The sequence below is a fragment of the Micropterus salmoides genome, unplaced genomic scaffold (assembly GCF_014851395.1).
Source record: "Micropterus salmoides isolate LMB-PRFRI ecotype aquatic unplaced genomic scaffold, ASM1485139v1 Ms_hic_scaffold_18, whole genome shotgun sequence".
Classification (NCBI taxonomy): Eukaryota; Metazoa; Chordata; class Actinopteri; order Centrarchiformes; family Centrarchidae; genus Micropterus; species Micropterus salmoides.
Genome location: NW_024040928.1, coordinates 25,204,002 through 25,219,899, shown reverse-complemented (window position 1 = coordinate 25,219,899; position 15,898 = coordinate 25,204,002). Strand labels below are relative to the sequence as shown.

General features: G+C 39.4%; 2 protein-coding genes and 1 long non-coding RNA gene across 4 annotated transcripts; 2 read left to right on the top strand and 1 right to left on the bottom strand.

Moving 5' to 3' along the window:
* Positions 1–804: 804 nt before the first annotated feature.
* On the top strand, positions 805–3,305 carry LOC119908734. 2 transcript variants are annotated; one of them, XM_038726591.1, is made up of 3 exons: positions 805–867; positions 2,399–2,725; positions 2,868–3,305. In XM_038726591.1, the coding sequence occupies exons 1-3, from the start codon at positions 822–824 to the stop codon at positions 3,158–3,160; spliced, it is 666 nt and encodes a 221-aa protein (XP_038582519.1). In that variant the 5' UTR covers positions 805–821; the 3' UTR covers positions 3,161–3,305. The 2 variants fall into 2 exon arrangements, with proteins under 2 accessions (XP_038582519.1, XP_038582518.1); XM_038726590.1 differs by lacking the exon at positions 805–867 and adding an exon at positions 1,717–1,888.
* Positions 3,306–7,535: 4,230 nt separating this feature from the next.
* LOC119908752 lies at positions 7,536–9,829 on the top strand. Its single transcript, XR_005445335.1, has 3 exons — positions 7,536–7,668; positions 8,528–9,469; positions 9,600–9,829. It is a non-coding gene; the product is annotated as an uncharacterized LOC119908752 (long non-coding RNA).
* Positions 9,830–11,972: 2,143 nt separating this feature from the next.
* On the bottom strand, positions 11,973–14,831 carry LOC119908699 (tripartite motif-containing protein 16-like). Its single transcript, XM_038726537.1, has one exon. The coding sequence runs from the start codon at positions 14,720–14,722 to the stop codon at positions 13,031–13,033; it is 1,692 nt and encodes a 563-aa protein (XP_038582465.1). The 5' UTR covers positions 14,723–14,831; the 3' UTR covers positions 11,973–13,030.
* Between the last annotated feature and the right edge of the window lie 1,067 nt (positions 14,832–15,898).

Here is a 15,898-nt window from a genome sequence, read left to right as displayed (position 1 = left end):
CCGTGAGCAGACCACTGCCAGCCCGTCAGCCCAGTGGACAGAGGCAGCCCACCAGCGTAGAGCTTCCGTGAGTCCAGAACAGTGTCTGGTCACCTTTTCAGTCAGAGAGGACTTTTCAGCGGTTCATTTAGTTTTGAATCTTGCTCCCTCAGTTACTTACCCTGTGTTTGTTGTTGCCTTACCTTGTTGGCTCGCTGTCTCCTTTTGAGAGAGTATTTTTGAGTTGGTTTTCCTTTGTTGAATATTGAATAAATACACTTTAGTTTGTACATAACCCTGACTTCCTGTCCTCTTTTGCCCCAGTTTTTATTTCAAATATTGGTGCTCCTCCTCTCCCTGGACTTACCATCTGGAGGAATGTAACAGGGATGTTTGTCCATTTCTCACTCAGAACGTCCTGTAGTTTGTCACTGACTTCTGACACAGCCGCTGTCACATCCTCAAAGTAGTCCTGAACCTCTTTGACTCGACTCACTTCAGTCTTCTGCTGGGATCTGACCTGCTGCTTCACATCAGAGCGTCTTTTCTTGAAGAGACGGATCAGCTTTGTGAAGATCTTGTCAGTGTCCTTCACCATTTTATTAGGAGAGTGATTGATAGCTTTCACCTCCTGCTGAAGCACCTTCACATCTTTCTCTCTGTCCCGGATCCTCTGCTGGATGTTTTTTTGACTCACCTCGAGCTCTCTCTGCCTCTCAGTCCTTTCTGCTGCAGCTGAGACTGTGTCGTGGCCTTGATGTTCATCCACAGGGCAGAGATAACTGATACGCTGCTGATCAGTACGGCAGAACATCTTCATCACCTCATCATGACGTGAGCAGATGTTCTCCTGGAGCTGTGTGGACCACCAGCTTGTGTTTTTTCAAAGTAGGTGATTCATGGTGAGGCTGGAGGTGTTATAAAATAAATTCTAAACACTCATTTAGCTGCATCTAAAAGGGCAAGAAAATACACAGACGTGCAGCAGCTCAGGCTGCGTTCAGAAGTGTTCATGGTGGATGCACATGACCTCTTACTGTAGCTGTAATATGACATCATTAAAAGGCCAAAGTCTCGTCTCTGCAGTGTGCAGAGCATGAAAAGCCCTGAAGTGGTGATGTCATAAAGACTCAGATAAAACATCTATTTCTTTAGAGTTTAGTTTGCTAAAACGTCTTTATAATAACCTGATTCAAAACAGCATGAACTGACCTGCTACATGTGTTCAAAAGCTGTGGGGTAAAGCTGTGGGGACTTCTTCTACCTCCATGATATTTAAAGACAGTTCAGTCAGACTCTCATCAGGGTGGTCATCATTAGAGGTTAACACCTCCAGAGCTCTGCTGAGAATGTTAACCACATTCTCATTAAAACACGCCTCCTTCAGTTCTCAGATAAAAATAACTGCAGACATAAAATGAGGAAACAGCAGATCTCAGACCAGTAAAATATCATCTTATCTGTGTTCTTCACCAGCTGCTACAGTATCACCATATTGCACCATGGACATCAGGAGTCAGATTCTGGTGGGAGAGGAGTTTGACTCTTCACCTGTCTGTTTCTAATAAACACTATCTAAAGAAAATAAGTTGGATTATTGCAAACATCGATCTTAAACATCTTCACACATTCAGCTTCCTCTGTTCTGTTGCTGATCAACATATTTTCTGCTGTTACCCTCACTGTAAATCACTGTAGATAAGTCAGTGAAATGCATCAAACACAGACTGAAGTCAGTTTGAGGAAGTGACTCCTTCCTAATTACAGGAAGTAGATGCTGTATTACTTTCAGAAGCAGCACGTTAGAGACTTTGACAGTTGAGAGCGTGAGACCAAGAGAGAAGCACGATGGTTGAATTCAGATGGATTATAATGTCTTTATTTCTGATGCTGGTGTTTAGGTTTCCAGGTAAGGACACATGAAACACACATTAAATAATTAAACATTATTAAACTAATTGTACTTTTAATTGTTCTTTTTAAAAATGAACTGCAGAATGTTCTGGGTGTATATGTGAGTAATAATTAACCTTTGTATACAAATACCTATAAATCCATATTGTTTAATTTACATTTTACCATATTTCAATACACATTTAATGTTTTAAGTTGTATTTGTTTAGCATGAATGAACTACAAACTTTGTATAATGATAAACAATCTTGTACCTTGTAATAAAGTAAACTAACAAGTAAACTAGGTGCCAATAAAATTTACACACTGAACCTTTAAGTATTATTCTTTTAACTGAGAAAGCCAAGTTTTGTATGCAACATGATGAGTTTTGTGAAATCATGTAAACCATGAAGAGTGAGATATATTTACAAACATCTGTAGTATCTAAAATTATCTTCATACTAACTGAACATAACAGTTAAATTCATGTTTAACTTTTATTTTTCTCTCTTTATCTCAACAGCAGCAACTGGGCAACAGTCTTTCATAATCAGAGTTGAAGATGAAGTCACTCTGTCTTGTAAAAATGTGATAGATGATAAGGGTAAGTGTGACAGTACTACATGGTTCTTCACTGATTCAAGAACGAAACAAACGGATACGCTGTTTGAACAAGGGCAGATTCTCAACGATGCCAAAGCTAAATCAGACAGACTGAGTGTTACAGAGAACTGTTCTCTGGTTATAAAGAAGGTCACAGTCGAGGATGTTGGTCTTTACACCTGCAGACAGTTCAGATCAGGACAACAACAAGGTGAAGGCTCTGCGGTTCATCTGTCTGTTATTAACAGTGAGTATTTACATCATAATGTTTTCAGCTCAAACTGTCTTGTTAGAACAATATACTGAAACATTACAATAATTATGATCACAGTGATGAAATTAACTTTACTCTTGTTGTCTTTCTCTCACAATATCTCCATCTTCACCAGTGACTGAACATCAGGACGCTGATAAGGTGACGTTAACCTGCTCTGTGTTGATACATGAACACTGTAGTCACACAGTGAAGTGGCTGTATGAGGGTAATAAGAATGATTTGACAGACATGAAGAGATCACAGCATTCCTGTTCAGCCACTGTGACATTTACAACATCTGACTTTAATCAGAAGTCGAAGCATCCTGAGTTGTTTAAATGTAACGTGACTGATAGTTACACTAAAAAAGTGCAGCTGTTTCCCTTCAGCCCTCAGTCCTCAGGTGAGAAACCAGCTGAGATGTAAAGTTTTGAAATGACATCATTTATAAACATGAAGTATTTTCTCATTTTACAGTTTGTTGGGGTTTTTTATCTGTCAGATGGGGATGCAACAACAACAAGATCAATATTGACAGCAGCACAAACAACAACAATGGTGACAACAACAAAACAAGGTGAGAAACAAAGAAGCTTACTGATCCAACATGAAACTAATCTAGGAGTTGTGAACATAATTTATAAACAAATGCAATTGATTTGGATAAAGTGTAGATGCATGTTTACAGTGGCGGTCTTGTATGTTTTGATGACGCTGGCAAACTCTTATATATTTAATCACCATTTTTGTTTATTTTCCCATTCTCTGAGCTCCACACACACTACAAAACATTTAAACTGCTGTGTTTACAAGTGAGGATGTAGAAATTCTTTTCAAAAGATTTTTAATCAGTTCAAATTTCTAAAACCCAAACTATCAAAATCAATTGAAAAATCACATACACCATTTACATGTTATTGTTATTTTTATTATTGAAACACATAGAACTTGTCGATCTTTAATTCCATTTATTTTACTTAGATTTTATTTTCTCAGCACATAAATGTTGTCTTAAAATTAGCAGAACTATAATAACAATTATAAGTTGTGGTTTTATTATCACATTTACATTTTGATCACCAGAATCAGTTACATCAACATGGGAAACAAGAAACACATGGACATCAGTGAAGAAAACCACATCAGCAGGTACAAACAACAATGAACAAACAAAACCAAAAGGTAGTGACTGAATAGAACAGAAATACATTTAAAGCTAGAAAAAACACTTCAGATGATTCAGATATTAGAGATGAAGAAAAATGCAAGAACACTCTACAAACTATCTGATCATCAAAACACGTATTTAACACTTCTAAGGTCTATTTTCAGATTTGTTGCGGTTCATCATTGTGTCTGTGGGTTTATCAGGACTCATAATAACTGTTGTTTCAGTCAACATCTGGACAAGAACTGAAGGTGAGAGCATCCACAGATGAAACATTCATAAACCAGAAGTTAAAATAAACACTATGGAAACTAAACTAGACCCATTTTTGTCTTTTCAGGGAACAAAACACAGATGGATGGAAACATGGTGAGTTTGAAACTGATTTATCAAATGTGTGTTCAGGTTCTGCTGACTCAACTGTGAACTGTGTTCAGTTTGAACACATCTACCGTCAGCTAGGAGAAAATGTAGGGCGTTCTCATGACTCTCATGTGTTGTTGTGTTTCACAGGAGCATAATGATGAAGATGAAGATGATGGTACGGTGAACTATGAAAATGTTGGAGAGCCTTCTGTCTCAGTCAGACTTCACTGATCAACAACTTCTGTTTACATAAGATAGACAAACAACAGAATCATGAGATCATTTTAAGATTTTGGATGACTGAAAGTGTTTTTATTTATCAGTGTGACAAATGTGTTTTTGTACCAAGTTATTTCTATGTCAGTCTGCGCTGGACAAAGATACTCAAGTCTTGATCTCATATTAACATCAGGTTTTCTAAAATGTCTTTAACTTTCTCAGTTATGAAATGTTTCTCATCTGCAGTCAGTTCAGAAGACAGCAGCTTCATTTAAAGGAAAGATAACTTATTATTCATGCATTTCTTATTTAATGTCTTTAAATAATGCTCTCACATACCCATACACATTTATACTGCTGTCCGTACTGTATATATCTGATCTGTACGTTGTGTTCATATCATACATTCAGCTGTTGATTCTGTATTTAATGTCATAATGTTAACCTTGTACTTATACATACTTTATATATCTTAGCGTATTCATATCAACCCCCAGGGGCGTTGCCAAACATAAACCTCTACTGGGGCACGGGCCCTCCCATCCCTCATACATTTTTGAAAGTGTATGAAAAGTGTTAATACGGGAAGCTGGTGAAGCACAAATTAACGCATTTCATACACTTTCCAAAGGGATTTCATCCAGATTTTGTGCATGGGTTCAATTTTAATATTTTAATGTCTCTGTAATAAGCCTGAATGGAATAAACCTCCTCTAGAAAAATCCTATGTTGGTTTGAATGAACCTCTGCACACTCACTCATTTGGTGGAGCAGCAACTGTTCCATTCGGGTGTGAGCTGCTTGTATCTGATGCTGGTTGTACAGTTCTGGCTGTACTGGCTGAGGCTGGCTGTACTTCACGTGGATCTGTGGGACTTGCTAAAGACGTCTGGACTGGGTCTGTGCTAGTATATCTACTGGCTGAGGCTGGAGTCAGTGCTTTTACTTGCTGATGATCCAGCATCTACTCTACTGACAAACTTTAGCATAGCCCCTGTAAATTATAGATAACATTTATATCTAGCAAGTATTGCTATCAGTTGCATTAGGCCCATTCAAACTGGCTCCCTCAAATGTATAATACTATTTATACTATGACGTGATGTTTATTATTTACTATTAAGAGATGCATCCATATGGCCCAGTCTGCCCCGCTAATCAACATTTTAATAGTCTGTGTCAATCCATTGCTTTCCATCTTGCATTAGTCCAGAGTTACTACATCTTGGCTGACAGACAGATAATCACTTTCTTGTTTTAAAATGATGTGCACCTATGAGGAGTACCATCACATCCATGTGTTGTCTGGATTAGTCCCACTAATGTTGCTGCTGGAATAAGCGAGTTCTATTTAATGCACACATGTATGGACGCACGTTTATGCGTGACAAGTTTATTTTTTCCGAGCTGCAGTTTATGAACACCCGTCGGCCTTTATCAAACGTAATTACATTCTGACATTGGTCAGACACAAAGGCTGGCAGGCAACCAAAACACAAACAGATCAAGAGATGCGCTGCCCAGCTGAGTTAGCAAGGCTGACAGAGAAGAGAGGTTCACTGCAGCTGAACAATAACCTAACATCACTGTTATTTGCTGAGACTTTGAGAGGAGAGAACACAAGTTTACCTGACTGCTGTTCCTGAAAGTCCCTCTCATTGAGTTGTTTTCTCTTTATGTGCCCAGAATGATGATCCCTTTTCATCCTCTTGCTGATGAGATTTCCTCTCAACCTTGTAAACATTCACTTTCACCTTTGAATCATTTTTTGCAATGTTTGACAGTGTAAATCAGCCAACATAAAACTTATTTTGAAGGTGTAACTAGATGTTGCATAGTTATTATTACTAACTTGAATGGAAGTTGCAGAAGTGTTGTTGCTCACTTGACCGCAGAGTACTACACATCCAAAAATGACACCAAGGGTGTTCACCATGTGACTGGAGCAGAACTTATTAATACAGAGGCACGTGCCCCAGTAAAAAGAGTGTGGCAATGACTATGCACACACACAAACACACACATAGTCTACACTACAAGCATGCCTTTGGTCAGCTGACCACTACTTTGTCTCTTAGCTCTTTTAGTAAACCTTTCATTTGGTTCCTCTGTTTGCACTGTGCTCTAACATTTATATAAATAAAATATAAATGCATTTAAAATCACAAGAAAATGCCCAGACGTTCTGTAATATGACATTATTAAAGGACCAAAGTCTCATCTCTAGCGTGCAGAGCATGAAAACCCTGACGTGGTGATGTCATCCAGACTCAAATGAAACATCTATTTCTGTAGATTTTGTTTTGCTAAAAGGTCCTTATAACAAACCATTTCAAAACAGCATGAACTGACGTCCTACTACATGTGATCAAAAGTGGGCCCTGGGGGACTTATTCTACCTCTAGGATATTAAAAGACAGTTCAGTCAGACTCTCATCAGGGTGTTCACGGGTGGTCATCATTAGAGGTTAACACCTCCAGAGCTCTGCTGAGAATGTTAACCACATTCTCATTAAAACACGCCTCCTTCAGTTCTCAGATAAAAATAACTGCAGACATAAAATGAGGAACCAGCAGATCTCAGACCAGTAAAATATCATCTTATCTGTGTTCTTCACCAGCTGCTACAGTATCACCATATTGCACCATGGACATCAGGAGTCAGATCCTGGTGGGAGAGGAGTTTGAGACTTCACCTGTCTGTTCATGTGACTGTCAAACATCACCATGGATCCTGTCTGTTTTCTAATAAACACTAAAGAAAATAAGTTGGATTATTGCAAACATTTATCTTAACTATCTTCACACATTCAACTCCCTCTGTTCTGTTGCTGATCAACACATTGTCTGCTGTTAGCCTCACTTTAAATCACTGTAGATTAGAAAGTCAGTGAAATGCATCAAACATAAAAGTAAAAGATTTTTCATCTCTTTGTTATCCACAAGAAAATCAGAGAGAATTAAATTTAATATCACACATAAATTCAATGTCCAATAGAGGAGAGAAAACACAGACTGAAGTCAGTTTGAGGAAGTGACTCCTTCCTAATTACAGGAAGTAGATGCTGTATTACTTTCAGAAGCAGCACGTTGAGAGCGTGAGACCAAGAGAGAAGCACGATGGTTGAATTCAGATGGATTATAATGTCTTTATTTATGATGCTGGTGTTTGGGTTTCCAGGTAAGGACACATGAAACACACATTAAATAATTAAACATTATTAAGCTTCAATATTTTTTCTAATTGTACTTTATTAAAGGGATACTATGCGATTCTGCAGAGAGTTTGATGATGAATAAACTCAATGACCGCGCATTGCCATGGTAACCAGTCCTACTCTGCTGAAATATAGCAGAATCCACAGCGTCTGCGGTCGGAGAGCAAGTTAGCCTCAATAAGAGGGCATGTTCTAGCAGCACTGTAGAAGGTGTGACAACAAGCCTGTCAATATTTAAATATGTATTGAAGCAAAATACTTTCTTAAGCCTAAATCTAAGATACGGAGTCTAGTTTATTTATCAGTAGGAAAATCGAGAGGAACTTGCAGTGAACAAACATCATCAAACGAACAATATGTGTAAGCTCACAAACGCTGCATCCAACAGTAAAGGCCGGGTAAGCTGTCTGATTGGTTCTAGTGATGATGGCAGTGAATGAATATTCTATTTTATTATTAAGGTTGTTATTAATTTATGATATGTATTCTGATGTCAGTCAGGCTGTCAGTCTCTTTGGTCCAAAACTAAAGAGCAGAATGACATGAAATGTTTTGTGAATATTTATGAGTATGATTCATGACAGACGCTGAATTCCTGTGTTTTTTTCAGTGACCCTCTCACCTTTCCTGTACAGTAGCACTACCATCAGATCAACATGTGAACTCCACTCGCAAGATATTATATGATCTAATAAAAAAGAAAAGCTGCAGCAAATTGAACATTTTAGTTGTTAGATGGCAGCAAATCAGGACAAATTCAGAACTCTCATGTTGTGTTAACTTGTGTTTATTTAATATGTGAATTGTTCTCTTTCCTTCCAGGTTCGAGGTGATGATGAAGACGATGCAGTGACCTACATGAAAGTGAAAGCTTCCTCTTCTTCTGCTGGAGCCTCAGCTGAACCCAGCAGCCTCTATGCCACCATCAACTAACACCGCCCCTCCCACCCCCCAAAAAACAGGCATTACTAATTGAATGCAACATGTTGTTTTGTCCTTAAAAGAGCTGGGACTCCCTCTAGAGGTGGAGAGAGTGAACAATGGAGGCAGACATGTTGGATATTCTATATATTGTATTTTTTATACTCTGTCTCTATATAGACAGAATAAATTTTAGTTTTTATCTTAATGTTAAACATTCTTTGTTTACATTCTTCTTAATACTGTGTTCCTGCATGGGTATAATGTTGTAATTAAGTTTATAACAGTACTTCCTGTTTGCCCTTTAATCCACCATTTAAGTGAGTGCTTTTTGTTTGTTTTAAACATGTTTGATTACCCATGCCATGTCCACCATTTTCTATGCTTTACTGAATAAATAATTAGTCCCACAATATTGCACTGCACACATTTTGAGCACAAAACAACTTCCTGCTCTGGATCAGACATTTCGCATTAAATGCCTAAAATTAAAACTTTAGTGCTGCTAGTGTTAACAGCTGATGAGAGTTGTTCTGGGTCCGCTCCACTTCAGAGCACTGACAGGGTTCTACCAGGAGCCGAAGTACCTCTGAGGTCTTCTCCTCTCCAAAACAAAGGGACATGATCATTAAAACATTAAAACACAGACACATAGCAGCGTTGACATTAGGCCTGTGGTGTGTTTACAGCTTAAAGCTGATCCAGATCTGCCAGAGAACGCATCGTAACTTTTACTTTTTATTTATCAGCAGGGGTGGTGATGATGCCGCAGGGGATAAAACACATGCCTTTGGTGTGAAAGACCTGGATTTGAATAACACTTAACCTCTAGTTGCTCCGGAGGTATGCAACCTATATATAGCAATTGTAAGTCACTCTGGATAAAAGTGTCAGCTAAATGTAAATTTTTTTACTCTTGGGTGGTGAACAACCTGGCAGTGATGTGCTCATGTTTGTTTCTCTCTGTCTGCAGAATCTGGACCTGATGTGGCCCATTCTGCGTCCAGACTTGCCAAACTGCTGCGTTTATATAAAGTGTTTATTTCTTTGTTCATTTCTCTGTGATGCAGTTTTTTTAAGATCTCGGAGGATTTATCCCGATTATTATTAAAGAGTGTGTTAAAAAACATGCAGTGTGTCAAGCTTATTACTTCAATATATTCCCAGCAAATCTGACGTTAATACATACTGTTTTTACATCGAGGGCTGCAGTGCCGCAATAACCATCCATCCATCCATCCAACGTCAACCAGTTATCCTGCGTACAGGGTCGCATTTGACATCGGGCAAAAGGCGGGGTGCACCCTGGACAAGATTTGTTAATTTTAATCAACAAGATTTGAAGATTCGAGCCTGTCAAAAGAGTCACTTTTACCATCACTATTGTCTGAGAAAGAAGCAAAGTTGAGAACCACGTGTTATTTATCAAATTGGGTCAGACTTGATGAATTTAGCGCGAGGATACACATGTGATATCTTGTTTTCAAAATAAGGTGTCTATACAGGATGGAAACAAGATTAATTGGATTATATTCACAGAAAGTATAAAACCTATTACATGTGTACATTAAAAGTAAGTGAGCACATGTAATTTACTTTATCGGACCCTCTTGGGCCTCGGACCCACCTCCCATAGTCTCTCCAAATCCTGTGGGAAACACACATTTTGAATATTTAATTTTTGCGGTGGTAAAAAAAAGAAAAATGGCTAAAGTGTGAATGTAGGCCTACTTGTTTGGTATTAAGCAAATTTTTTTTATTTTGGTCCCTAATTTCACTGCATAGTCAAGCTGCATCTAAATCAACAAGTACAATCTGTCAGAACACAGACTAGAGTAGCAGTTCAAAGAAAGGAGAACTTATAAGAATTTATAAGGTGCAAACAGAGATATGGGCTGGGTGGTAGATGTTCAGATTAACGTGGGAGTTTGGGGTCCGGTTTCCTGTTCTCTGGGTTTCATGGTCCAGGTGAGCCGAACTGAGTCCAAGGTCCAGGCTGGTACTCTCTGGTCGAGACAGGGAAAAAGACAAGTTAACATTCGGTAGCTCAAAAGTCAGACAAGATTAAGCGTTCAAGACTAAGTTTGGCTGACTTGTGCTTATGCTGAATGGTACAACAATCCAACAGTTACTGGAAGGTTGGTCTGGCTTTTATGAGTGAGTTGATTGCAGGATGTGGAACAGGTGTGCTTGATTGAAGTGATGAGCCCAGGTGAACAGGCAGGAGGTATGAGTATGAGAGGCCTATGAGAGGCCGATTAGGGTGAAAACATTGAAAAACATACGCACACGCACTGAAAACTGTCACACACGCACTGACAATGTGCGCACATACACTGAAATACAGGGGTATCTGAGTGTGTGCATGTAAAATTATTTTAGTGCGCCCAGAAGCTGTTGTAGTGTAACAGGAAGCCTTAGATTCCAGTCCTAACTTTCAAAATAAAAGCATAGCTAACATGATGAAACATGGATTTCAGTGCGAGTGGTATTCCTTGTTCAGAGAGATTGTCTATCTAAGCAATTATATGAACAGTTAATCATTTATTATATTTATATATTTAGTTCAGTATCCTTAAACCTACAGGGAGGGATATTTATTGTATGTCACATTTAATTTTTGCTCCTCACCTTCAGATGTTTTATAAACTTTATCTCTGTCTTCTTATTCACATGAAACTTACAACACTTCACTTTATGATCTACAATATGCAATGATTTGCTGAGCTTATTATACACATTCTACATGTATTTTGACCATGGATATTTAGCTAGCTCCATCAGTGACTTCCTGTTACATTGAAACAGGCACTGAAATGACTTCACAGTCACACACTGAGATACACACACAGACAAGTAGCCTGTATCCTACTCTGTGCGACTCTGGTTTCAGTGCGTGTGCTTGGTGTGTTGTTGGTGCATGTATGATAATTTTCAGTGTGTATGTGCACATTGTCAATGTGAATGTGCCAGTATTTCCGTGTTTTCACAGAATCGGCCTCTCATCCGGAGCACCAGCGACCACACCCACCAGCGGTATCCAGAGCATGAGAGGGAAAGCAGAACACAAAGACAGATGCCAAACAAAAACACACCAAGCACACAGCAGACATACCAAAAGGGCAAAAGAACGCAAAAAACACATACATTCACACACGTATCATAAAGGACGCCGGGGTCACAGCCGGGGGGTCGTGATGCAATCAAATACACCACAAACGCAGGTAAAAACTATAGATAAAAACACAGCATCGGTAAATAATGTTACTTCAACAACCCTACAAAGTATTTTTGCAGAATTTTCCAATCTTTATTGCAGACAGTAGTAGAGATGAAAGGAAATCAAGGAGAGATTTGTCAGAAAAGGTCGTGGGGGGGCATCTCTCTCTTCTCTCCTTGAAGTCAGTAGTGTGAATGTCAGACTGGCACTTTCTTGTGGATGTTAGATTTGTAGTTTAAGCACAGATTTAAGTTCAAATAGTCAAGTAAACCATGATGTATTACACCTTGCATTTTTATTATGACTCATATCTTATTAACCTAAAAACATGCTGTTAACTGAAACTGTAGACAGACTGAGTTGAGGTGTTTAAATCCACTACATGCCTCGTTAGCAGAATGAAGGCGCCCTCTAGTGTTGTGCATTTTCACATTTCACTTGTTAGCCTGTCAAGATGCCTTAGCTTCAACAGCTTTACATTTTCTTTATTAGCTTTGCATGACAAACTGAAATAAAGACAAGAAGAAGAAACTTTGTTCAGTCATGAATAAATTGTTTCATTCATTATGTAAACCTTCAGTTTGTTCACACATCTCATCAGTAAAATCTGTTGAATGACTCTTATTCAATGATTTCATGTACAGATTCACTTCATCCACATAATCAGAAATATTTGACCAGAATCTCAGTCATGTAAGAGAAAAGACCATGATCATGATCATGATAACTACAGTTTTATAACACCATGTAGTACCTCATTTGTGCTTTCCTTTGCTGCTAAACAAATACATATAAATATATATTATTATTACAAAGTGGATAGAACAAAATATCTATGATAAAGGAAGGTCAGGTGCTATCTCTCTTAAGATCCATGCAGCAGAAGAGAAACAACAACATAAAATACATCAACAGAATTGTGCAAAAAACATTTAGAGCACAGAGAAGTTTACATTTTAATGCAGATAAATGTCAGTTCAGCTATTTAAAAATCATCATGATTCAATTATAGTCTCCATGGCTAAACAGACACAGGAAGGAGCGCCACCTACAGAAACTCAGATTTACACAACAACTAATGAGAGGACGTAAAATTACCTCAATACCTCATAATGCCACAACAATCAGCTCTCAGCAGCAAAAATAAGTTTAAGCAACAGAACAAATTATTTACCTACTGTCCCTTAAATTATTTCTGTCTTGTTGAGTTTACAGAACTCAGCAGTGTCTCCCAAAGTTAAAATCCAAAGTCCAGCATAGAGAGGCTGAGTGAACTTGGTCTGGACTCTGTGGAGGAGAGTCATGGTTTCAGAGATGCTGTAGAAGGACAGAATACCTGCACTGTGATCCAGGTACACTCCTACTCTGGAGGACTGGGGACCTGAGACGGGAGTTTTGATGTTGTTGTACCAAAATTCATAATTTCTTTTGTGACATCTTAATGCCCAAGACTTGTCATTAAATCCAAATCCACATTCATTCAACCTCCCTGCTCTGCTGATATTCTTATATGCGACTGCTACATAAACTGCTGTCCCCCTCCACTCCACCTCCCAGTAACAACGTCCAGTCAGACCCTCTCTACTCAGCACCTGGAAATTTGCCAGGAATCTCTCTGGGTGCCTAGAATAAGACAGTGGTTTACTCATTAATGTTTCTTTCCTGTTCCCCTCAGATAGTAAGAGCTGTGTGTGTGCTGTGTCTGGATCCAGTGTGATTTCACATGAATGTTGTAAGAATCCAGCTCTGGTCTTGGGCTCTGGTTGTAAATATGACAGCAAAACATCCACTTTAGTCACTTTTAGTGAGATGTTTGTCCATTTCTCACTCAGAACGTCCTGTAGTTTGTCGCTGACTTCTGACACAGCCGCTGTCACATCCTCAAAGTAGCGCAGAGGACGGTTAGTGAAACTGGATGAGTCTCTGGATTCACTGAGTGCTGACAGTGAGGGGTAGTGGTTTAGAAACACGTTGTCATCCTCAGTGTGTGACAGCTGCTTCAGTTCAGCGTCTTTCCTCTTCAGCTCGGTGATCTCCTGCTCCAGCTTCTCCTGAACCTCTTTGACTCGACTCACTTCAGTTTCCTGCTGGGATCTGACCTGCTGCTTCACATCAGAGCGTCTTTTCTTGAAGGTACGGATCAGCTTTGTGAAGATCTTCTCAGTGTCCTTCACCATTTTATTAGCAGAGTGATTGATAGCTTTCACCTCCTGCTGAAGCACCTTCACATCTTTCTCTCTGTCCCGGATCCTCTGCTGGATGTTTTGTCGACTCACCTCGAGCTCTCTCTGCCTCTCAGTCCTCTCTGCTGCAGCTGAGACTGTGTCGTGGCCTTGATGTTCATCCACAGGGCAGAGATAACAGATACGCTGCTGATCAGTACGGCAGAACATCTTCATCACCTCACCATGGCGGGAGCAGATATTCTCCTGGAGCTGTGTGGAGGGGTCCACTAGCTTGTGTTTTTCAAATGTAGGTGATTCATAGTGAGGCTGGAGGTGTTTCTCACAGTAAGAGGCCAGACAGATCAGACAGGACTTGCAGGCTTTCAGTTTTCTCCCAGTGCAGACATCACAGGCCACATCTTCAGGTCCAGCATACAAGTGATCAGCAGGAGCAGCATGGAGTCCGGTCTTCAGTCCTTCCACTAAATCTGCTAACACGGTGTTTTTCACCAGGAGAGGCCTCGGTGTGAAGGTCCGCCTACACTGAGGGCAGCTGTGGATCTGCTCCTTATCATTGTCATCCCAGTAGCTTTTAATACAGTTCATGCAGTAGCTGTGTCCACAGGGAATAGTCACAGGACACTTCATTAGATCCAGACATATGGAACAGCAAATTGTTTCCTGGTCCAGCTGAATTCCTATCTGAGCCATTTCACCTCTCACTGGCGATGACTGTTTGAGTTTCACTTTATAAGAAATGAAACTAGTCTGAGCTCTGATCCAAACAGCATGTGCTTCTGCAGTGAATGGAGCCTTTCAGCACTTACACTTCATCACATGTTGATTACACCCATCTTCAAACTGTTGATCTGAAGAGGAGGGAACGAGGAAATATGTGGACAGAGTGAACCTTGTTCTGTGTGGAATATATCTGAAAAATGTATGCTTTCCTACATATCCTTTCAGTTTTGTCACAATAAACCAACTTTACCAACTTTAGCAGTTAAATTCTCAACAGTCCACTAAAGATTTCAAGTTTTACTGATTAATGTCAATACAGTTATTCACACAAAAGCTTCAGCGTTAAAACAATCTTCTCACACAACCCAAATATAGTGAAAAATATCATTAACAGATTACTGACTTTATGATGATGGCAAAGTCAATCAGTCCGTTAGTATAATTTTTTTTCAAGCTTTTGAAAGATAAATTCCAGTTTCAAAACAGTTTCACAGCGCTAACCATGATGCATTAGCCTAAAAACATGTGAACTAAGTGAGTTGAGGTGCTGTAACCTCCACTACATCCCTGGTTAGCAGGATGAAGGCGCCCTCTTGTGTCAGTTGTTAACCTGCTGTGATCTTCTCTGCAGGAAGATGTAAAAATATCACTGAGCCTTTGCCAGCTTCAAGCAACATCAGTAAAGATAGATTTAAAAACATCACACTAGCAGTTTCTTAAGAGGTGTCACACCTTGTATCACTGACAATGCATTCAGGTCACATGGAAAAGATAGTAGATGAGAGTTTCCAGTTTACTAACTAAATATTATCAGGTTGTAAGTAGTCTAAATTAAGTTTTATAAATAGCTTTGGGAAGTAAGACAACGTTTTGGACTCATCCTATATGAGTAGGCTACTTAAGCACACCTTTTCTATTCACTTCCCCTTGACTCAGTTTTCACATACCTCCCACCCAAACCGCTTTTTCCCTTCCCTTTTCTGAAGAATGAGAATGAGAATAGACGGCTCCCCCACTCAGAGTCTCAACTCCAACTGGCTCCGATCCATCTCTCAGACAGCAGACTCCGGTTTCATCTTCTCATGGGTCCGAATCCTCCCCTCATCCATCACACCTCAACCCTCACCCCTTCATCGCTCAACCCTC